Source organism: Balaenoptera borealis, assembly GCF_965194805.1.
Source record: "Balaenoptera borealis genome assembly, chromosome: 16".
NCBI lineage: Eukaryota > Metazoa > Chordata > Mammalia > Artiodactyla > Balaenopteridae > Balaenoptera > Balaenoptera borealis.
In genome coordinates, this window is record NC_138872.1 from 22,612,937 (window position 1) to 22,637,108 (window position 24,172).

Below are 24,172 nucleotides of genomic sequence, written 5' to 3' on the forward strand. Positions count from 1 at the left end.
CTTCCCAGCAGAATGGCAAGGAGCTGGGTCGGGGGCAGGGTTTCTGGAAAGGGCTGCTATTCTGGCCCAGGATGAGGTCTGTTTTGTTTCTCCCCTACCCTTTCTGGCTCACGTTCTCATGTATCTTCCTCTGGCTCCCCTCCGACCCCAGGTCTTAAGATTCTGCTCGAATGCAGCTCCCCAGGCCAAGGTCCAGAATCCCAGCAACATATGGCAACGTGAGCTGACAGCTTCTCACTGACCCCTTCCCTTTAGCTCCATCTCAGCCCCAAATCCCTGGTTGCCATCCATCAACCCCTTTACCTGCCATAAAAAAACCCACTGGGCTGTCATTTAAACTTATTTCTACAATTTGCTTCCTGGGCCTCAGGCAACCAGCCCCATCTGTGGATGGCTCTGTGCAGTTTCCATCTGGTCTCCATCCACCGCTGGTTTCCTGAGAACTCGTATGGAGCTGCCTTTTGGATTTCTTCCAGGGGCTCAGCCAAGTGCAACCCCAGGTGATTCTGGAGCATGAACCAGTATGATAAAAGTGTGGTGTATCCATGGCATCCTTCATCTAGGTTAGCCAAGCATTTTGCAGACATGAGGTAACATGGAACCAAACCCTGGTAACACTTTCTAAACTCCAGGGGATGAGCGCCATTTCATTAGGTGTTCATTGAATCACAGAATTAAGAACTTAAAAGGCAACTTTGAGATCCTGAGGTCTAACGCTCTCATGATGCAGATCAGCTCAGAGAGGTGAAGTAACTTGGCCAAGGTTACAGAGCAAGTTTGTAGAGGAGCTGGGCCTATAAACCAGGTTTCCTGAAGCTCAGTGGAAAGGCAGAGTCCAGTTAATGCACCAGGTAATAAACAATATACATGACCTCCCAGGAAGCTAACGTTCTCACAGCAGCAGCACGACAGTCCTTATCTAAGAAGTGAGCGGTCTGGAGAGGTTTGGTGGGAAACCGGCCCAATGAATCTGTCTTGTTGCGTTTAACAGCTACTTGTTGTGTTATTTTTATCCGTTTGGTTTAACTTTAGACCTGGTTCCTATTTCACATTTATGACTACAGGCCCTTGGGTGAGGAAAAGGAAGTCAGGAAGAAGATTCTTTTCGTTTGTACTCCGCAAACCTTTCCAGACTTTTTTTTTTTTTTTTTCCTTTATAACATTTCCTTTCCAGGGCCCCCAAAGCTTCTCAAATCTCCTGCATTTCCAATCCCCTGTTCAGCCCTCACTGTAATTATCTTGGGAAAATTTAAATTCCTTATCGTGGCTTTGTGACAATACTGGCTCAGGATAAGCACATTCTGAGGTCTTGTCAAATTGCCCTCAATAGGTTCACTTAATAGGAATTACCGTCAGATTTTTCTTTAAGTGTGATAATGGTATTGTGACGCTGTTAAAGAAAGAGCCCTTATCTTGTTGAGATACAGACTGAAATATTTATGGATGACGTGATATGAAGTCTGGGATTTGCTTCCAAATACTCTTGTGGGGAGAGGTCAAGAAAAACACGCTCCCTTAATACACTGTTCTCCACTGCCTTTCTCTCGCAAGTTTGTTTTTTGCTTCATCTGCCCCTCTCCCAATCTATGAATCTGTTTATTTCATATCTGGGGATGGGATTTGCCTCCTGGGGTCGCAGCAGAGAAGAGAATATATAGGTGCCGGAGCCAAAGAGGCTTAGATTCAAATCCCAGCCCCACCCTGATGAGCATGGGGACCAAGGACAAGGCATTTAAGTGTCTGTCTTAGTTCTAGTTTTCCCATCTGCAAAGTGGAGATAATACATTGCAACAAAGAGCCTACTTTTCTAATTTGTTCTTTTCCTCCACTTTTTCCAATTCTGCCTCCACCTGCCCTGAAAATGTGTCTTCTCTCCAGGAACCCCCCTTGGCTCTTAGCAGCTCCTCCCACCACCTCCACTGCCTCCTCTGTGCCGGCTCCCCGCACCCCCAGCCCAGATGGAGCTCCAGACTGGATCCAAGAGCCTGTTACCCACTTCCTCCTGGAGATGCCTTGAGTCCGAAAAAACTCAACATTTGTAAATTGGAACTCATTGCTCTTCCTCCCAATCTGCCCCCCAAAGCGTCCGATCACCCATCAAGGCCCCCAGCCCCTCCCCCTCCTCCACCTCCCTCATCCCGTCTACCTCAGGCCCGTGATCCCAACTTCCAGAGAGCCCCCTCAAATCCACCTCAGGTGCCCCACCCACCTCCTCGGTGGGCCTTGGCTCAGGCCCTCAGGCCCGCAGGCCTGGCCAGCTGTAAAAGCTTCCTACCGGGGCTCCTTCCCTGGGGCCTCTCTGCTTTCAGTCCCCCATCCAGGCTGCTGGCAAAGCTCTCCTTCCAAAACCGTCACTCTTGGGCTTGAAGGCCTCCCATGGGCTCTCTCCGCTGAGAAGAAAAAAGGCCCAAATTCCTTAGCAAGGTATTTGACACCCTGCACAGCTCGGGCCTCCACTTATTGTTCCAGAATCGTCCTCTGCATTCCCTGCAGAGGAAGCACTAGGCTTGGGTTTCTCAGACTGCCATCTCTCACATCTGCACCATAATCCTCTGGGGCCTTGGTGAAAAATGCAGAACCCTGGGCCCTACCCCAGACAACGGCATCGGGGGGTCTAGGCCCGATGCACGCAAAAGCTGAGCATCCTCACTCCAGCCACAGCAAACTGCTTGCCTGGATCATGCCTCCAGGCCTCTGTTCATGCTGTATTAATGTTTCCCGTCTCTTCAAGGCCTAGCCTAAATGTCGTCTCCTCTGCAAAGCCTCTCCTGCTCCCCAGCGGAGTGAATTCCCCACCCACTCTGCTCCTATAGCACCAGGCACACACCTCTATTGTAGACCGTGTGTATCACACTGTATGTAATTATCTGTTTGTTGCCTGCCTGCCTTCCCAGCTAGAATGAAATCTCCACCAGAGCAAGTCCACAGAATGCCTGGAGCCCCCAACACAGTGAATGGCACCCAGCAGGCACTTAATAAATATTAATTAATTTAAATTGTATCTTACTATTTCTTGGCTCCTGGATCTTAAACATAATGCTTAGCTCCCGGCAAGGTTTTATTACAATGATGTCTGACGGATGAATTATCAAAGGAAAGATGAGAGCCTGAAATGAATGATGAAATATGTAAATAAACTAATGATGAATTTTCATCATTGATTAGTTTTCTGGAAAGCCTGTGTGTGCCTGAGACCATCTCTAACCTAAAGGACGTGTGAATCGGGTCCGATGTGAGCCCAGGACTTTTGGTTCCAGGTTCACTGCTGAAATCACCAAAGTTGGGGTGAAATCACCAAAGGCTGGGGTAGCGGGTAGCACTGCTGGAGCGAGGGCAGTAAGGCTTGTCTGGAGGGAGACGGGTGCCGCTTCTAGCCCTGGCTTCCCCATTTACTGTCTGCGTGAGGTTGGACAAGTTACCCAATGGCTCCAAGCCCAATGGCTTCTTCCACCATAAAATGAGATCACTTTATGCTCCTAACCCTTAAGGTTATTGAAGATCATGTGTGTTACATGACTAGCACATAGTAAGCATCAAGAGATGATACTCCTACACTGCTGTGACCCAGGACAACTAGATTCCTGTAAACGATTGGGTGGTGGTGAGCGGGACTGACCCAGAGGCTGGAATGACAGGAGTTAGGAAGCCAGGTCTCCGCCATCCATTAGGGATGGATTCCCAGGTTAGAGGAGAATTCCAGCTCCAAGGGTGATGCTGAGCATGGAAACTGATCTTCATTCTGCTCTGTAGCCTGGATGTTCAGAGAAAAAATGATGCAGGGTGAGGGAAGACCAGGAGGATATGGCCAGATGGGGAGCTTTGGCCCCAGAGGGAAACCCCAGCAATTCTGCTTCCAGTCTGGAGTAAGTGCTCTTTGGCCAGGTTTGCTGCATCCACGGCTAATGGAGCTCCCTTAACTGCACGGTAACCGCAGAGGGGAAGTGAAGCCATAACCCCGCCCCTGGCACTGGGCACCGATTTCAGATGGGAAACTGGAAACTAGAGTGCCAGGCGGGCCTTGGGTTTTTCCTACAGACACTCGACTTTCTCTCTCTGTGTCTGCAAGTCCTGTTGTCACTGAGGTGCAACAACTCAGACTCCAAGTGAGAAGGGGCCTCCCAAAAGATGTCTTCCTCCTCACCGGGCCATGTTCTTGCCTGATGAGCCAGGCCCTAGGGAGGCTCCAAGGGCTGGGTTTTCTCCTTTGGGCTTCCTCCTGGGGATCCTGGGGCAGGGGCTGGGCTTGGGGATCACACAGCCTCTCCTAACTGGAAACACAGGTGAGAACCCAGGGCAGGAACTGGGCAGAGAAAGATGGGGAGCCTGGGTGGCTGAGGAGAGGATGGCCTGGTGGATGTAATTGACCTGGACCCCTCGGTGCTCCCAGGCTTTCAAAACAGACAAAGCCCTGGCTTTGGGGCCTCTGGCTTTCTTCGTAAAACCCGACATAGCCAATGACTGGGGAAGAGCGACATCTCCTGGCTGCCTGCGGCCACGGCCCTCCTCCCTGGCTGGAGAACCCCAGGGCGTTCCGAGACCATCTTAGGTGCCTGATGCCTTTAGAATCCTGGAACAAAAGGGAGTTTGGCCTCTGATTCAGTCGTCTAGGGTGGAGCCTAAGATTCTGCATTTCTAACAAGCTGCTGATACCACTGGTCTAGGGACAGCACCTTGATTAGAAAGTTTTATATATGTCAATTATATCTCAATAAAGCTGGAAGAAATTAAAAGCTTTGGGGGTTCAGATATGAATCAGATCTGGTCTCAGACATCCCAAGGGTCTCAGAGAAGGAGTTGCTTTACCACATATAAAATCTATGAATCACAAGGCAAGACCTGTAGGGAATGCTTCTTGGAGAGGTGGGATCAAAAGGGTGCTTTGAAGGGTGGTCACATAGATCTTCACCAAGGAGAGCTTGCCTGAAGGATCAGCTGGGAACAGCCTTCCTGTGCCTCATGCCTGGCACCTGCACTGTGTCTACCAACCCAGAAAACCAACCTGACCAACAGCCATAATAGCTGACTTGGGGCAGGCCCAAAGATTCCAAGCAAGGCGACTGTTTAAAATGCTCATGCGAGTAACATTTCTGAGCAACCCAGAGTCACTTAACTGATTTGCTAAGTATAATCGACTTCACCTCTTAAAAAGAACTCTTCTAATGACCTTCCCAAATGCAGACTTTTCCAGAAAGAGATGAACCTCTAACGGTGATTGGATCACCCTCCAATCACAGGCTCTTCTGCTTGGGTAGAACGTGAAGTAGGAGAAAGGACCCCCCTGGCCCTGTTTCACAGAAGAGGAAACTGAGGCTCAGGGAAGTCACATCACTTTGCCTGAGGCCACCTAGCAAGGCCAACCACTAGCCCCTCACTCTGACATAGCACTCATGAGCACTCCTGTGCCATCTGCTGCCGCTGACTCCATAAAAACAGTCCCAGAAGACACGGAGTGGGGGGAGGGGGTGTCAAGGGAATCTGGGAGTCTGGGGTCCAGGCCTTCCATCCCTGCACGGTGGCCTCGGGCTGGGAATGCTGCCATCATCCAGGGAGGGCAATGAAAGCAGCTTTTACAAAGCGGGGTCTGAGGCCCTCGGACAGGCCCCCTTTGTCGACTTCCTCTGTCCTCCCCACCCCCAAGCCCCTTGCCTTCAGCATCACCCTCTTTGAATGGCTGGCTCCAGCACACTGCAAATTTGCAACACAAATGCATGGCTTGTCTCTCGGAGGAGCCGCACTGCCCCAGCTTTTTGGAGCCTTTTAAAGCCAGCCTTTCTCTGGGGCGCTTTCTTTCCACAGCTCAAGCCCCCAACCCTTACACACAGGCCCGATCTCACTAATTAACGCTGGATGAAAACCCGTCCTGGGAAGAGAGCCGGGTGGTGAGCGAGCTGTTCCCACCCTTCTCGGAGGATGAGGACGGAACTGGTGGAGGGGGCTGGACTCTCAGTCTCAAGGCTCTTCCTGGCTTCCTCCCTCCATCCTCTTCCTTGATGGGTTTAAGAATTTACAGCAAGTTAAGCTCATCACCCGGGATGGCTCCCAGCTCTCCCTGCCCGGCTTTCAGAGCTCAGCTCTGATCATAAGAACTACAGTAACAGCTGACACTGGCCAAGTGTACCAGACACTTTACAAGCATATTTCTGATCCTTGCAACAACCTGGGGAGGCAGGTATTATGGTGCCCATTGTACAGATGTGGTAACTGAGGCTCAGAGCAATTAAACACTTAGTGTGTCCCTCTCTAGGTCTACCTGCCTGAGGTGATGGTGGCACAACTGGATAAACTTATGAAAACTCATTGAACCGTAGACTTCAAACAGATGACTTTTATGGTGTGTGAATTGTACTTCAATAAAACCATTAAAGTTCTTTAAAAAAAAAACAGTAGGAAAATAAGAATTGGTGGACCATGGGACATTAGCTTGTTGTGGAGCACTGAATTTGCAAGTCAGAAATCTTTGAGTCCTGGCTCTACCACTGCCCAGCTGTGTGACTGTGGGAAAGTGGGCAGCCTCTTTGTGCCTGTTTCCTCATTTATAACAACAACAATGATAGCAGTGGTAAGAGCTGATTTATGAGACTTACTCTATTCCAGGCTTGTACCTTATCCACTGTCACATTTAATCCTCACCCAACAGCCCCATGAGCCTCACTCCCACTTTACAGATTAGGAAACTGAGATCAAGCATGAAGTCTTTAGCTCAATCCCTGGCACAGAGCTTCAGCTGGGGTTGAATTCTGAGTCCCATGGTTTCTTCAGCCAATTCTGTGTGTCCTATATCTGTCCCCTGGCCTTGTGTCCATTCTGGGCGCCCAGCTCTCTGTGGTCCCCACCTTGTGTTTGCTGAGATAACCCCACACCTCCTGACTGTATGAGAGCCCATCGCCCTGGGGGCTCCCAACTCCTCCATCTGCCACCTGCTGCTGTGACCTGTCAGCCTACGCTTAGTCCCTGGGGATCTGGCCTGACCTGACCACTTCGTGTCCAGGCCTTCAGGGCGACATGCCACTCAGTCCCTGCTTCCCTGGGGAACAACATACGTTTGCCAAAAACATGGCTCAGTGCAAGCTAAGAAACAGGATCACAAATGTCACTGCTAGGAGGTTCCTTCAGACATTACTGGTTCTAAATGTGAACCGTAGAGTTGTCCCAGGGGCAGGCAAAGACAGTCTCCAGTCTCCATTCTTCAACCAGAGCAGCCCCGTTTAAAAAAATCTGTTTTATATACTGCACTTTCATAGAAGATTTCCGAAGAAAATCCACATTCCAAACTCTTTTAAAAGTTTGAAAGCTACTGTTCTCTGCTGTTTTGCTGGGGGTGCGAGTGGGAATTGATGGTATAGAAGCTGAGGCTCGGAGGGTAGAAGTAGCTTGCTGAGGGTCACCGAGGTCGTGATGGACAGACACAGGAGGGACAGCAGGTGTCCGGACTCTTAGCTTAGGGCTATTTCCACTCCTCGACAACAGCCGTATGGGAAACCAGAGCTTCTGCCTCGCACACTTTCACACCATTCTTTTTTTTTTTTTTTTTTTAAACATCTTTATTGAAGTATAATTGCCTTACAATGGTGTGTTAGCTTCTGCTGTATAACAAAGTGAATCAGTTATACACATACAATATGTTCCCATATCTCTTCCCTCTTGCATCTCCCTCCCTCCCTCCCTCCCCATCCCACCCCTCTAGGTGGTCACAAAGCACGGAGCTGATCTCCCTGTGCTATGTGGCTGCTTCCCACTAGCTATCTATTTTACATTTGGTAGTGTGTATATGTCCATGACACTCTCTTACCCTGTCACATCTCACCCCACCCCCTCCCCATATCCTCAAGTCCATTCTCTAGTAGGTCTGTGTCTTTATTCCCGTCTTGCCACTAGGTTCTTCATGGCCATTTTTTTTTTTTTCCTTAGATTCCGTATATCACGCCATTCTTGAAGATTCTTTAGCTATAGGCTAGAGAAATCTGGAAACACCACTCTCCCAAGATTTCCATCTCTTTCCTCTCATTTCACACACCTCTGAGGCAACTGTCGACGTTTGGCTGCTCCAACATGCGACTGTGGATGCCCCCCGGGGCTAGCTGCCTACACCAGTCTGTGACCACAGCGGGTTAAGTCAAATAGAGGAAAATCTTGATAATTGGATAAGGGAAATCGCAAACAACTCTCCTCACTAAGGGGAGAAGAACACAAAACACTTAGTCTGTAAAGTTGACTGCCCTGAAGTGAAATAAAGTTGCACACGGACAAAACAAGATTATATGAACTTTTAAAAAGGCTCATTTGTCTCAGAGAGTAAATGCACCCTTGGTGTTTCACTGTACGGAGTACTCCAATTATTAGAGGAGCAGTATTAGACTCTCTATTCCTCTTGGAATAATATGATAACTTTCTGCTCTGTCTGTTCTCGCAAAGATAAAGGGAAAGTTCATTACGAGCCTTAATTTGCAAGGGGCAAAACCTCTTTCCCCTATTAGGGTTTGTCAGTGTGATGCTAAAAATGATCCTTTGGTGGACTTGTGAGTAATTGATTCTCTGACGCTGACAACGCTCGGGAAAATGAAGGTATAAATGATGGGAGCGCCACGCAGCCGCTGGAGCAAACGCCGAGCGCGGGGCCCGTGGAGCTGGAGCAGCGTCTCAGAGCAGAGGGAGACCCACCACCTCGGAGGTGAGACGGGGGCGGCCCTGGGGGCTGGGCTGGATGGGGGTGAGAAAGTTGAGACCAACTCAGAGACACCACGTCCAAGAGGCCACTGCCATCCTCTTTGCCCGTGGACTGGTGAGTACATTTTAGGCCCCTCGTTAGGGGCTCTGGAATATGCTTTTGACGGTGGGTGCCATTTTGAGGTTATCTCGAATGCATGGACCTCAATCCCTGGAGGGGTGGCAGCAGACACATGCCAGGTGTCTGGGGCAGATGAGGTCTCAGTGCTCCTTCGAGGGTGTGCAGGTGGGCTTCTGGAGCAAGACATCACCTGGCTAGATTCTCCTGTCAAGCACGGGATTCTGCCATGGACCAGAAAGGAACCAAGTGGTTGTGCAAATCAATACCATGCACCGATCGCTCAGAACCGATTCAGCTTAATTGCCTGGAAATAGATAACCTTTTGCTTTCTTGCTCAATTGCAGCTGCGCTCCTTACTCTAGGTTTTAGACACAATTATCTGCCCTTGGAGCACTCCATTACCCCCACGCTCGTCTCTCGACCCGGGCTTTAATGGTCCTGAAGTATCTGTATCTTTTACCATAAACCGTCTCAAACCCTTTCTGGAAGGAGGTGGGGTGTCACTCTTTTGAATGACCGTTCAAGATGCTTCCTCGTGAAAAACTTAGATCTCCTTTGACTTGGAACACTATCGGTGAAACAGTTTATACTCTGAATCAGGATGTCAATGTTTTGGGGTTCTTAAATTACACAGCAGAATATTTAAGAAAGGTAAAAGATTTTTTTCCAGGAGCTCAAAAATGGCCTTGCTAGTTTGGCACTTGAGACCTGACCTCTGCTGTTAGCTGAAGGTTCATCTGCAGAATTCCTGTAGCATTCCTGGCATGAAGTCTGGCAAAAAGTGCCAGCTGATGTAAATCAAACGCCCATTTATCCTGAATCCAGACGACCTCAAATATATTTAATCACAGAATTAGTTTGTAAGCACTGCGGAGAGCTAACTGATACTCATAATGATAGATGCCTTCGGAGCCATCAAGGAGGTGTCAGTGGGGCTCTTGGACTCATGCTCGATTTAATTCAGTGAATTCTAGCTCCTTAGACTGGCCAGGTGGAAGATGTCTGCCAACAGCTATTTTAGTCCTAGTGACACAACCTCTATTCTCATCATTCCAGAAACTGGATAAGTCTTGTTGTTTTCCCTCTTTGTCCAATGGGATTTTGCCACCCCATGGATTAGGTTCTCATACCCCAGAGGTTACAGTGGTGGCTTGACCCATCCCTGGGGCAAGCGGTTTATGGCAAATCTTGTGCCTCTTGGTTGACCAGATTATGAGGTTGCCCAGCCTCCTTCTGCATGACCACGGGTTACTGGATTTACTATGACTTGCCCCCCAAAGTCTGCCAATATCAGGTTATTTTCAACTCCCTAAAACCATCGGATGTGCACAGGGACACGCCAACCAAGCAGGTGTTCCTGTTCGTCCCCCTTGTTTCTTCCCCAGAGACCCAGTAACAAAGAGCAAAGGCTTTCAGTCTTCTCAGAACCGTTTCCCATGTGCAGGTGATGAATTCACCCCATGAATAGGGAGTCTTGTGATTAAGGGCTTGTTTCCGAGAGGCCGCCGTGCGGATCAGGAGGCCCGTTCTGTAGTGCCCACTCCAAAACTAATTTGATGGAGGACCATGGAAAAAGGCCCTTCTCCTCTCTGGGCTCATTTCCTTGGCTGTAAAATTGGAGGTCGTGATACCTGCTCCCGAGGGCGAGTGTGAGGGTGGGCTGTGCTGGCCGGGTGGGCACAGGGGTTGGGAATCACTTGTGCCAGCCCTGGGAGAAGGGGCAGGGGGTGGGGAGGCTGAGGTGGAGCTTAGGCCAAAAACAGGGGTTAGGGCTTCGCTCTGGAGGGGGTGAGGTGTCAAGGGCTTCTGAGAGGTGAGTGAGGTGACTGGAGGCCTGGATGTGCTCAGGTCATTAAAAGATCAGCAGGAAAGAAGGCGAGAATGCCCAGGATACAGCTGGGAGACAGAAAAAGCTGTGGTCATGTCAAGGAGACCCCTTTGCCTCCAAAATTCTCCTTACTTAGGAAACTCCAGCTGTGGACCAGGTCGGGAAAGGGGGGCCAGGTGTGATAGTGTGTGATGAGGACAGAAGACTGAAGATCCTTGGTCTGGGGGGCCAAGTTCTAAGTCAGGTACAAAACGCATCTAAAGGGCTTGTCGTGTGGATGAAGGCGCAGCAGGTCTGGGAGGCACGGCAGGTGGATGTCAAAGGGGCAGCCCGTGGGGCCGACACCACGGTCTCATCTTTTCTCTAGCCCCAATCCTTACCAGAATAGTAAAAGCTTAACAAGTATTTGCAGGATAAGGGGACTTGGACTTGGTGCAATGAGAAAAACTTCCTAACAGGAGAAATAGGACAGACTGGCTTGGAGTTAGTGAGCTCCCTGTCACTCACTGGCAGCAAGTGTTTGAGCTGAAACTGGAGCATTGTCTTTGGGCGGGGAGGATGAAGGGGTGCACATCAAAGAGGGGCTGATGATTGAGGCCTGGATGGCTGCTCCCTCCAGCCCTGGAGGTGCCGGGGTCTCGGGCAGCATTGAGCAGCCCCCGGGGTGCTTCCTGGAGTCTCAGGTCATCCCTGGGTTAGTCGAGACCCCAGTGTCTGGGAGAAGAGGGGTGATGCCCTGAGAGGGCAAGTGAGCCCAGGAAAGGAAGTGGATCCCCTCAGAGCTGGCCCTGCCTGCCGGAAATCCCTCCTCAGCAGGACCAGCTGGAAATGGAGCGATGCGGGGAGATGGTGGGACATGAGGGGTCCTGCCCTCAGGGGCTGGCTGAGCCTCTAGAGGGGTCTGTATCCCCATGGAGTGCACATCCTGCTGAGAGGGGGTGCCCCTGGGAGATGAGAAGACCCAACTCTGAGGTGGCTGAGTCACCCCGAGGCCAGCCGTTTCCACACCGTGGTCTGACAGCAGTGGCACCGCCCCAGCCGAGGTGGCTCTCTCCCTGTAGACTGTTCTTCCCCTAATTGCCGAGCACGGTGTCAGCAGGCCCCAGTGAAGGATAATTACGTGATCTACGAGATGATTCTGCCTCACGGGCTCCCCAGGTTCCCTGGTCTCTTCCAGGGCAAAATCTAAGCATCTGGAGCAAGATGTATAGCCTTCCTCCCTTTCCTCCAACTCCTCACAAAATCAGGACAGCCTGCTCCCTGAGCATTAGGTCATCGGAGCAGAGGTGTGTGGAGAATTGCCCACGTGCCAAGCGCTCACTTCAGGTGCCTCATCTCACCTCATGCTCACAAGGACCCTATGCAGTAGGTGTAGTTATTGACTCCATTTTATGGATAGAGAAACTGAGGTCCAGAAAGGAGAAGCCACTAGTCCTGGGATGCACAGCTAGTGATGGCAGAGCCCAGATGTGAACTCAGATTTGTCTGACTCAGAGCCTGAGCTGTTAGCCCTGTTCAATACCGTCAGTGCCACACTGGGCTGGTGGGTGACTTAGGTGACTAAGGGAAGGTGCTTGCTCCTCCCCTATTCCTTGCTGAGGCCTGAATCCCATGTATAAGGCCTTACAAGGAGGGGCAGTTTCACCATTATCATTCATTTTATGTTCAACCCTGTGAGGTCAGCAGAGTAGCCTTATCATGCCCATTTTACAGATGGAGAAAATGAGGTCAGAGCTTGTGACTGGCAGAGGCAGAACTTGAATCCAGGTGTGTCTGGGTTCTTTTTCCTAACCGACAGCTTCCATAAGACAAGGACCAAACTTGCATGGAGCCAAGCCCAGGGCTGGGCCCACCCAGCAAAAGGCATCCCAGTGGCTATGGCTTCACCTGACCTTTTCTTCCTGTTTGTCAATCCCAGGTGCCAGCACAGGGGTGAAGGATGCTGCTCTGGGTGTTCTTCCTCGTGACCCTCACCCTCAGCAGCGGCTCCCACGGCTCCCCACCCTCCCAGCCCCTCAGGTAAGCAGTCCTGACAACAGGGCCTGCTGGATTCCTGCCACCCCAAAGCCAGCCCTGCCAGGGTTGCTACTTAGGGGATGCAGAATCAAGCCACCAGCTGGTCCCCAGCTATCTCCTCGGGCAGCCTCCACCTTTCATCTCTGGGAGGGAGGCAGACTCTGAGCCCCAGAGAGGTCACTCAGCCCAGGCTCCAGCTCTCTCTGGGGACAGGCCACAGAAGGACCTTATAGAGACCCCCTGAGCACAGCCCCCCTGGGCCTCCCACCCTGCCTTTTGACCTCTGACTCCTTCCACTAGGATGCCGAGGTACGCAGACGCCATCTTCACCAACAGCTACCGGAAGGTGCTGGGCCAGCTCTCTGCCCGCAAGCTTCTCCAGGACATCATGAGCAGGCAGCAGGGGTGAGCTGACGTTCTCGTGACTTCTTCCCGCACCCCAAGTGCATCGCGGTTTGGAGGGACCAAGTTTGGTCTCTCCCCTTGCACAGCATCTGTCATTTCTGGACTCGCCATAGCAGAAGGGCTCCAATGTCAAACCTCAGCTTACACTTAACTAATACATGATCACTGAGCACCCACTATGTGCTTGTCCCCGTGATGGGCTCCAACAGTGACAACACCAGTGGTAGTCACCACTTGACTGTGACTCTGCCAGAAACAAAGACTTTGCCCTGGGACATTTACACACACCCAGCACAGTGCTGGGCACAGAGTAAGCCCTCGGTAGTGTTAGCCATTATTCTTAGTTTCTTTTCTTCTTCTTCTTCTTTTTTTTTTTTTAGTATTTATTTATTTATTTGGCTGTGCCGGGTCTCAGTTGCAGCACACAAGATCTTTAGCTGTGGCAAGAAAACTCTTAGTTGCGGCATGTGGGAATCTTTTAGTTGCAGCATGTGGGATCTTTTAGTTGCAGCATGCGGGATCTAGTTCCCTGACCAGGGATCGAACTCAGGGCCCCCCTGCGTTAGGAGCGCGAAGTCTTAACCACTGGACCGCCAGGGAAGTCCCTATTCTTAGTTTCTTATGTGCTCTTTCCAACAACTCTACAAAGCAGTTCCTCTTACCCCCATCGTACAGAAGCTACATTAATAGCTTCTAAAGGACACACACCAAAGAGCGGCAGAGTTAGCATTCAAACAGCCTGACTCTACAGCCTGAACACTTTTTAGTTTTTTGTTTGTTTTTTTTTAATTTATTAATTTATTTATTTTTGGCTGCGTTGGGTCTTCGTTGCTGCGCATGGGCTTCCTCTAGCTGTGGCGAGTGGGGGCTACTCTTCGTTGTGGTGCGCGGGCTTCTCATTGCGGTGGCTTCTCTTGTTGCAGAGCACGGGCTCTAGGCGCGCAGGCTTCAGTAGTTGTGTCTTGCAGGCTCTAGAGTGCAGGTTCAGTAGTTGTGGCGCACGGGCTTAGTTGCTCCGTGGCATGTGAGACCTTCCCAGACCAGGGCTCGAACCCATGTCCCCTGCATTGGCAGGCGGATTCTTAACCACTGCGCCACCAGGGAAGACCCACTTTTTAGTTTTTATTTTGAAAAAATTCCAAACTTACAGAGAAGTTGCAGCAATAGTACAAAGGGCTTTCACATACCTTTCCCTGTAGTCAACAGTTCCTAATATTTTTATTATATTTGCTTACTTTGTATCTATATCTAGACATACACACAAACCCAGGTATGTATTATTATTATTATTATTTTGCTGAGCCATTTGGGAGTGGATTGCAGTCATCATGACCCTTTATCCTTAAGTACTTCTGTGTGTCTCCTAGTATCTAATCAAAGGACACTCTCTTACATAATCACAGTATAATTATCACTTAGAGCCCATATTCAAATTTCACCAGTTGTCCCCAGATGTCCTTTATAACAATTATTGATCTTCCTCATCCAGGACCCAATCCAGCATCACAGGTGGCATCATAGTTGTCATGTCTCTTTAGTTTCTTTTAATCTGGACCAGTTCTTCAGTCTTTTGTGACATTGACATTTTTGATTAGTAAAGGCCAGTTCTTTATAGAATGTCCCTCATATTGGACTTGCCTGGTGCTTTCTCATGATTACATTCATATTATGCAACAGAAGTGATGTTGCCTCCTTCTCAGTGCATCCTATCGGGAGGCACATGACGTCAATTTGTCCCATTGGTGATGGTAACTTTGATCACTTGGTTAGCATGATGTCTGCCAGGTTTCTCCTCTGTAAAGTTAACATTTTCTCCTTTGTAATTAATAAGTCATCTGTAGGGAGATATGTGTTTCACAGTCTATTGTCTTCACTCCTATAGATACTGTCTTCTTAAATGTTGCTGAGTCTAATTCAGTTGGGTGCAAGAGTCTATGCCAGATATTGGAATAGGCAGAGGGACACACCCTGCTCTGCTAACTTTGCCCTGGCCTTTCGCAGGCCTCTCTGCGTCCTATTCAAGTAGCAACCTCAGTTGTTTCTCTTTTTCCAATCGAATAGAGAAAGAAACCAGGAGCAAGGAGCAAAGGTACGGCTTGGCCGTCAGGTGGATAGCATGTGGACAGACCAAAAGCAGGTGGCATTGGAGAACATCCTGGTGACCCTGCTGCAGGAGCACAGGTGGGAATACGTGTGTATGTATGTGTGTATGTGTGCATGTGCACGTGTGCATGTGTGTGTGTTTAGGGACCTCAGAGGTTTCTTTCCCAGAGGGTGGGCAGGAAAAGGAAAGAAACTCCTCATCTCCAAAGGTGTGGGGCTCTACCAAGCAAACTGGGAATGGGGTCCCTCCTTCCACACATCAAGAACCGGAAGAAGGGGAGAAAACGTGCGACAGAGACTGGTCTTGTCCACTGCTGTATCTCCAGCGTGTAGCCAGAGGCCAGGCTCAGTGTCTGTGTCCAGAAATGTTACTCAACAGTTCTGGGATAGGATCCAGGAATCTAAATCATCTTAACAAGGGTCCCAGGGGACTCTGATGCTGATGTAGTAGGAGGCGTGCCCTGGATCCCTTACCAAGTTCATAAAACTGTAAAGCCAAAGGAAGACCAGCCCCTCCCAACACCCTCGGGTGGACAAGTGTGAGCTGCACTCGTGGGAGGGAGAGATGGGAGTGACAGTCAGTTCCCCTCTCCCTGACCCTCACAATCCCAGTAGGAGTCAGCGGAGATCAGCAATGAGTTTTCCCATTTTACAGAGGAGGAAAACTGAGGCAAAGAAGGGGCAGCATCTGGCCCCAAGTCAGGGACCAGGCAGGCCCAAGACCTGCCTTGCTTCCCTGGAGCGCTTCACATGAACTCTACTTCGCAGACAAAGTTTCCCCAAAATGACACGACTGTTTGGAGAAACTCTGCTATATTTTAGAGCCTGACTTTGAACTGTGAGCACAAACGTGCCCCAGCACGACTCTGCCAGGCACTTCTGGACCAAACTATTAAGCAAATTCAGTTCCCAGCAGAGCTCTCCGTGTGCCGCCTCACCTTCTTCCCAGGCTAATTAAACACCAAGAGTTCAGAGATCTCACCAAGTACAGTCCTGGGGAGATGCAAGCAGCAGCAGGGTGACAGAAAGAGTGCAGGAGGGGCAAGAACCAGCCTGGGAGGCAGGATGGACACCTGAGGCCCAGGTCTGGTTCTGCAGCCAACTCTCGGCACAGAGCAAGTCAGCTTCCCAGTGCCCTCCTCTGTGAAGGGAGTGGGTTCGCTCCAATCACCGCCAAGGTCCCAAAGGCTAGAATTCTTTTTAAAAATGCCCCTAAGAATAATGCCTCCCCTGTGCCTATCACGCTGGGATTAGGTCATCATTCACCTGCTTTATGGCTCCCACCAGGCCCCAGTGGGGCAGAGTGGCCCTAAGGAGGGCCAAGTCCTAAGAATGCAGGCTTTGTTCCTGCAGGTTAAAAGCCAGAGGCTTCACAGAGCTCGAAGTCATAGAGCAGCAGGAAGGGGCCTGGAGGCTGCTCCAGCCATTGTTCCCCCTCCAGCTCAACTGCTGCAAATACCAGGACATCACGGTGGGCCTGAGAAAACATAACAGCAGAATGAGTTCTTACACCTTAAGAGTGCAGAGTAGAATGATTTGGCAGATGGCATCCTTTTGCACTCACCACACTTTGTGTCCACATAACAGTCCTATAAGGTAACAAGTTCAGATTTATCCATCTTCCCATCCCTTAAAAATCATCCAAAGATGGCCAGGCTCTGGGCTGGGGGGACAGCGGTGGATGAGACAGCCGTGGTCTCTGCTCACGTGGAATTCATAACACACTGAGGCAGACAGAAATTAATCAAGTACTTGTACGGTGGATTATTTAATGTGTGATAAATGGTAAGAGATGTAAAGGGTGTGGTGAATGTGTGTGCTGGAAAGAATAACCTAATCTAACCCCGTCTGGGGATTAGAAGCGGCTTCTTCACGGGCAAGTGACTGCCCAGGATCTCACTGGGAGTAGGTTGGGAGAACTGGGGCTAAGACTGAGGTCCTTTTGGGACGCAGATAGTCAGTCTTAACACTGGAATCTCCATCACCCTAATTCCAGGTGTCCTGTCCCGTCTTGCCTTTACTCCAGTGCCCCCAGACTGAGATTTACCTTTCTTTCTGCGACAGGAATTCCCAAGGATGAAGATTCTGCATATATTTCCTGCTCCCTGCAGCTGAGACACAACTGCATCCGGTTAATCCTATTTAATTTCTGACCTACCTTTTCCTTTATAAATACAATAAAATTCCCCTGTACTGGTCTGCATTTCGATTTTTCTTTTATCTTCAACCTAATTTTTTCATGTTTTACATAGTTACATTTCCCGAAGTGGTATTACAAGATATTTTTTTTAAAAAAGCTAATATTTACCAAACACTCAGTGTCAGCCGGGCAGCTTCACGTGTAGAATCTCATGCGCTCCTCACACAGCCTAATGGGAGGTATTGGCATCCTTCTCATTTCACAGACAAGGAACTGAGGCACAGAAGGGTGAACTGAATTGCCACGGTCACTGCTGGCAAGGAGAGAGCTGGGATTCAAACCCAGGGGGTCCAGCCCAGAACCGGGCTCTTAGCCATATTTGTCTACTCTGGGTGAAAGTCATCCTTCATCCACTGGTGACTTGTTCACCTATGAGCAATACCATTTATTCATTCAACAAATATTTCTAGAGCTCCCACTATGTGCCAAGTGCTGTCCTAGGCACTGGGAATACAGTTGTGAGCAAACAAAGTCCCTGACCTCATAGAGCTTATATTCTAGGACACAGGGAGGGGGAAGGGTAAGCTGGGACGAAGTGAGAGAGTAGCACTGACATATATACACTACCAAATGTAAAATAGACAGCTAGTGGGAAGCAGCCGCATAGCGCAGGGAGATCAGCTCGGTGCTTTGTGACCACCTAGAGGGGTGGGATAGGGAGGGTGGGAAAGAGACGCAAGAGGGAGGGGATATGGGGATATACGTATATGTATAGCTGATTCACTTTGTTATAAAGCAGAAACTAACAACACTGTAAAGCAATTATACTCCAATAAAGATGTTAAAAAAAAAAAACGGGAAAGAATAATAAAAACAAGTAAATACAGTAAGTCCCCTGCATACGAAAGAGTTCTGTCTGAGAGCGCATTCGTAAGCTCAATTTGTTCGTTTATGTCCAACAAAGTTAGCCTAGGTACCCAACTAACACAATCGGCTATAGAGTACTGTACTGTAATAGGTTTATAATACTTTTCACACAAATAATACGTAAAGAACAAACACAAAAAAATAAAGAAAACATTTTTAATTTTACAGTACAGTACCTTGAAAAGTACAGTAGTACAGTACAACAGCTGGCGCTTCTTAGCTGTACCAGCTACATCACCGCTGCTTTTACGCTTGCTTCCGGACATCCTGCGTTTGAAATAAAGATACTGAACTACTGTACTCTATATAGTACTGCACAACAAAGTACACAAAAGCACAACCACTTACAGAGGATGCACGCACGTGACAATGTACGCCAGACACGTGAACTAGCTTACGTGACTGGACATGCAAACGCATGTTCGCATCTTTGAAAGCTCACAACTTGAAGGTTCATGTGTAGGGGACTTACTGTATAGAATATGTAAGATGGTGGCGATTGCAAAGGGAAAAAAATTAAGGGGATGGGAGTGCTGGAGGGGATTATTTTCTCTCTAGTGAATATGTATGTGGTGTGGTGGTTAGGGTGGTTAGGGAAGGCCTCTCTGATGAGGGACATTTGAGTAAAGTCCCTCAAGAGTTGGCCTTGAGAATATCTCGGTGAAGAACATTCCAACACGAAGGTCCTGAGGCAAGAGCGTGGAGGGAGGAGGAGCAGAAGGTCAGTGTGTCTAGCTAGAGCACAGCGAGGCTGCGGGTGAAGGAAAGGAGGCCAAGAGGGAGCAGGAAGCCAGCTCATCGGACCCTTGGAGGCCATGGTAAGGACTTAAAAATCTCACCCTTGGTGAGATGGGCGCCATCGCAGAGTTTAAGCACAATGACGTGATCTGACTTGTATTTAATGTCACTCTGAGAAAGGGTCAGATTCTGGATACATTCTTAGGGTAGAACTCATTTGCTGACGGATACGGTGTGGGGATTGGAGAGGAGTCAAGAATGACTCCAAAGCTTTTGGCCTGAGCAACTGGAAGGATGGAGTTGCCATTTAGGAGCTTTGGCGGTGGGGGGAGTATTAGGAGTTTGGGTGTAGACATACTGAGTCTGAGATGCCCCTTAAAGGCTCCAGTGAGGATGTTGAGTAGGCACCTGGGCGTACAAGTCTGGAGCCAGGAGAGAGGTCTGGTCAGCCGGTTTGGTTTGGTAGCCGTCACCCTTTAGATGGTCATTAAAGTGAGGAGAGTGGGTTAGATCACTAAGAGGAACAGAAAGAGCAGATGTCCAAGGACTACCCAGGGGCACCCCACATTTAAAGCTTGGAGGAAAGATGAGGAACCAGCAAAGGAGACTGAGAAGGAACAGGCAGTGAGATAACAGGAAAACTACAAGAGAGAAATTCCAGAAGCCAACTGAAGAAAGCGTTTTGAGAAGGGAATGATCTACTGTACCAAATGCTGCTGATGGGTCAAGTCAGCTGAGAATTGAACGTGAAAATGACCGTGGAAACCACTGATGACCTTGGCAAGAACAAATTGGGTCGATGGTGGAGGCAAAAGTCTGACTCGAGTGGGTTCAAGAGCAAATGGTAGGGGAATTCCCTGGCGGTCCAGTGGTTAAGACTTTGCCTTCCAATGCAGTGGGTGCAGGTTTGATCCCTGGTCAGAGAGCTAAGATCCCACATATGCCTCATGGCCAAAAAAAACAAAACATAAAACAGAAGCAATATTGTAACAAATTCAATAAAGACTTTTAAAAAATGGTCCACATCAAAAAAAATCTTAAAAAAAAAAAAAAGAGAGAAAATGGCAGGAGAGGAGTCAGAGCTGGTGAGTATAGACCTGGCTGCCCAATATGGTGGTCACTGAACACATATGGCTGCTGAAAGGTGGCTAATATCAACTGAGATGTGCTTTAAGTGGATTTCAAAGACAGTATGAAAAAAGAATACAAAATATCTCAGTAATGTTTTTTGTATTGATTACATGTTCAAATAATATTTTGAATAGATTGGGTTAAATAAAATATATTAAAATTGAATTTCACCTGTTTCTTACTTATTGGTTATGGTTACTAGAAAATTTCAAATCACCTATGGGGCTTGCATTACATTTCTATTGGACAGCACTGGTAGAGACAATTCTTTGAAGAAGTTTTGCTATAAAGGGAAGCAGAGAGCTGAAGCCACTGACCAGATGTACCTATGTCGGTGATTACCCAACTTTTTCTATTCATGAACAGTTTCACCTGGGCCAGATACCCACACACATCACCTACACCACCACACAGCACCCCACACATAGCCTCTTCTTAGACTCTGAACTTTCCGAGACGGGATCAAAACGTTCTATATTTTGACTTGGGTAATGGTTACACTAGCGTAGTTAGATGTAAAAATTCATTGAGCTATACACTTAAGATTTGTGCATCTTACTATAAGTAAATTAAATCTAAAAAAAAAAAAAGTGAAACGTCTGGATGATGGGATGTGTGTTTGGATTAAAAGTACGAGAAGATTTGTAGCATCTCAGAGTTGATGAGGACTCAGAGGTGAGCAGTCCCATCTCTGGCCTTTTCCGACCTGGCACACACAGTGCTGGACCCGCATCCCCGTGGGCCCGTCTCCCACACCAGGGCTGTAAAGCCAGCTCGGGGCTTCACCGGGTTCAGACCACCTGCTCTCTCTGGGAGCCCCCAGTTTGCCCTCCAAGAAATAATGTGAAGCGTGGGAAAGGCTCTGCGGGGGGCCACCATGGCTCTGTGGAGGAGACAAAACCAACAATGGGGAACAAAAGCCCCCTTCAGAAGAGAAGGCTGGCCTTTGAGGGCCGCGGTCCACTTCAACCAAGCTGAGCGGGCTGGCCGAGAACCTGCCAAGGACGGAGAACAAAGGAGGAGGCTGCTGAATGGTGGTTTCGCCAGGCCAGCCCGAGCCCCCCCTTCCTTCCCCCAGACCCACCTGCTCAGCTCTTTCCTCCGCCTGGCCCAACAAAAGCAAAGACTGAGGGCTCTCTCAACTTCCAATGAGTTTTTCAAATGAAATAACGACCACTGGGCCCCGCTGCCACTTGTGGTTTTCGAGGTGAATGCCGTTATAAAGGAAAAGACCGTGATGGCAACAATTCCGGTGCTTTATCTCCATTAACTACGACACTAATGGCAGCTTACAGGACTTAAACCCTCCCCACAGAGGGACTGGGAGCTTCCCGTTCCTTTGGGGTCCCACTTAAGATGGAGTGCTATTATTATTATTTTTTTCCCTAAAGAAATGCTCTAATCAATGGGGGACTTGTTGCTTATGATAATCCCTTATGTTTATATTAAAGTTCACAAAGGGGTTTTCCATCCATTGCTTCATGTGCTCCCTACCACAGCACTTGGGGGAGGGCAGAGCAGAGGTAAGAGGTCGGGTCCTACAGCTCGGAGGGGCAAAGCTTGGAACAGACTCCTGAGTCCAGGACAGTGCTCCTGTGTTGTTTCGAGCCTCCAGGCCCTTCAGGAAATGACAGCTGGGGAAGCAAGTGAATTCAACCAACCAACAAAGAAACGTGGACCTGGTACAAACTGCTTACTGGGCTCCTGCCAACGACACACAGGACATAACAATGGTAATATCTATACTAATCCAAGAAAACTCTGAGTCAATATCAGTGCCACACACTGTAGTCTGTGTTTTGGATGTGACCTCATTTAATCCTTATAAAGCCCTCAGAGGTATTATCCCATTTTTACTGATAAGAAACTTAAGGCCCAGGGGGTTGAAGAAAGGTCGGTTGGACTCTGACCTGTTGTGCTGAGTACTCTTTATAGAGAAGGCAAGGCCCAGGCAGTACTGTGGTGTCAAATGAAAACCAGAGCTGCACAGCAGTTAAAGAGGTAAAAACAGATTTTATTCAGGACTACTGCAATAGGGGGAAAGAGACCTCATATAGAAGTGGGCTCAATTCTGAATACAGCATGGTCTAGTGGGAACTGATAGCCAAGGAGCAGGGTGGAATCAGTGGATGGAAACTTACCAAGAAGATACATCAGGGGTAAGGGGATTCTAGCTAAGCCGACCTAACAGGATTCTGGCTGGAGATAGGCCAGGAAGATCAGACATCACCTGGGAGATGGTGGAGGGTGAGGAATCTGACCACATATCAGGGTGATCAGACATGGAGGTGGGAGGGTCTGGTTAAACTGCTTAGCAGGGTTCTTGCTAAAACTAGATTTTAAAAGAAAGAGTACAGATGGGCGTAGGAGAAATTTCAGGATCCTGACTAAAGTTTGGTCAAGCAAAGGATCTTTGCTAGTAGCAAATAATTTGAGCAACAAATCCAGTGGATTTCATTAGGCCTGTTCTCAACTGCAGCCTCCCCAGATCTACCACAAGGCTAGAAGCAAGCAGACTCTCTCCTGCAGCCTTCAAGAGGCTTCTCCCAGTGGGTAGGGCCAGAAAGACAGCATACGAGCTGTTTCTGCCTCTGCTGTATCTCAGCATAAAATTCAAGTTCCCTTAATTTGCTGTCAGTCTTAAAATAAAATCTATCCCCTTTACCACGGCCCTTAAAATCCATATTTGTTATGGCTTCCAAGGATACTCTCTTCCTTGCTAGCTCCGCCCTAGTTACCCTGGCCTGCTTTCAGTTCAGATACGCCAAGCTCTTGCCTCAGAACCTTTGCGTATGTTGCTTCTCTGCCTAGAATGTTCTTCCCCAGCTCTGCAAAGACTGTCTCTTTTCCTTCGATTGTCAGCTTGAGCCTTCCCAACCCCTCTAGATAAATATTCCTTTTCAGATTTGTGATTACTCTGCTCCCTTTCCCTTGTCCCCTCCGGGATATAAGTGGACCAAGGGCAGGGAACAGTCTGTCTTGCTCACTGCCACAGCTGGACCAAGCACAGAGCCTGGCATGTAGCAAATGTCTGCTGTGCTTTATTCCCCAGCTCCTCTAGGTCTGCAGGCCAGCCCGGAACCAGCCATGGCGCCCCTGAGCCCTGCCAGCCCCTTCTCCAGGAAGCCGTTTCCTGATCTCCTGCCCTTCAGCCACTGCACTTCTATGCTCAGGCTCTACTGTCTCTTCTCTACACCTCTGTCCAGCAGGCCTCAACCAGTCTGCCTTCCAGAACTATACAGGTCTGGTTACAGGTGCGACAGTACCAGGTGGGTGGGTCTCCTGCTCTCCTCCCTTCCCCACCACTCTGAGCTGCTGAGGTCGCAGCAGCCATAAGCAGGGACACTAGGAGCCACCCAACAGCAGTGGGAGACCAACATCACCTTTTCCCATCAGGGTGGGATAAGAAGCTAAAATGTAAAAGCAAGGCTTTCAAAGTCATACGTCTACAGGAGCCAGGCAGGTACCAATCGCGCGAAGTTGGTGGGAGGACCGACGCCAGAGTAGGTGGAACCCTTGGGGGCAGGACTGTGGCAGACTGGAGAGTGCAGGCCCAACCCAAAGGCAGCAGATGCTCTTCAGCTTCAGCTGATTGTTGTCATACAGGAATCAGGCCCAATGTTGCCGGCTCTGATTTTCTTTTTCCAGAGAATCCCAAACCCCCAATTGGATTTTTTTTAAATAAATTTATTTATTTTACTTATTTTTATAAATTTATTTATCTTTGGCTGCGCTGGGTCTTCGTGGCTGCATACAGGCTTTCTCTAGTTGCGGCGAGCGGGGGCAGCTCTTCGTTGCGGTGCGCGGGCTTCTCATTGCGGTGGCTTCTCTTGTTGCGGAGCACGGGCTCTAAGCGTGCGGGCTTCAGTAGTTGTGGCACGCGGGCTCAGTAGTTGTGGCTCACGGGCTTAGTTGCTCCGTGGCATGCGGGATCCTCCCGGACCAGGGCTTGAACCCGTGTCCCCTGCACTGGCAGGCGGATTCTTAACCACTGTGCCACCAGGGAAGTCCCCAAATAGGATTTTTATATGAATTTTCTCAATTTGTAAATGTTAGCAACTAACTCAATTTTAAAAGCCCAAAAAACACCATGGATCAA

At 49.1% G+C, this 24,172-nt stretch overlaps 1 protein-coding gene across 3 annotated transcripts; it reads left to right on the forward strand.

The window, feature by feature from the left end:
- The first annotated feature begins 7,924 nt into the window (after window positions 1-7,924).
- Window positions 7,925-17,421, forward strand: GHRH (growth hormone releasing hormone). Of its 3 annotated transcripts, XM_082362031.1 has the most exons (5): window positions 7,925-8,668; window positions 12,532-12,632; window positions 12,930-13,034; window positions 15,096-15,215; window positions 17,202-17,421. In XM_082362031.1, the coding sequence occupies exons 2-5, from the start codon at window positions 12,553-12,555 to the stop codon at window positions 17,215-17,217; spliced, it is 321 nt and encodes a 106-aa protein (XP_082218157.1). In that variant the 5' UTR covers window positions 7,925-8,668; window positions 12,532-12,552; the 3' UTR covers window positions 17,218-17,421. The 3 variants fall into 3 exon arrangements, with proteins under 3 accessions (XP_082218157.1, XP_082218155.1, XP_082218156.1); XM_082362029.1 differs by having other exon boundaries at window positions 15,096-17,421; XM_082362030.1 differs by having other exon boundaries at window positions 7,925-12,632; window positions 15,096-17,421.
- The last annotated feature ends 6,751 nt before the right edge of the window (window positions 17,422-24,172 follow it).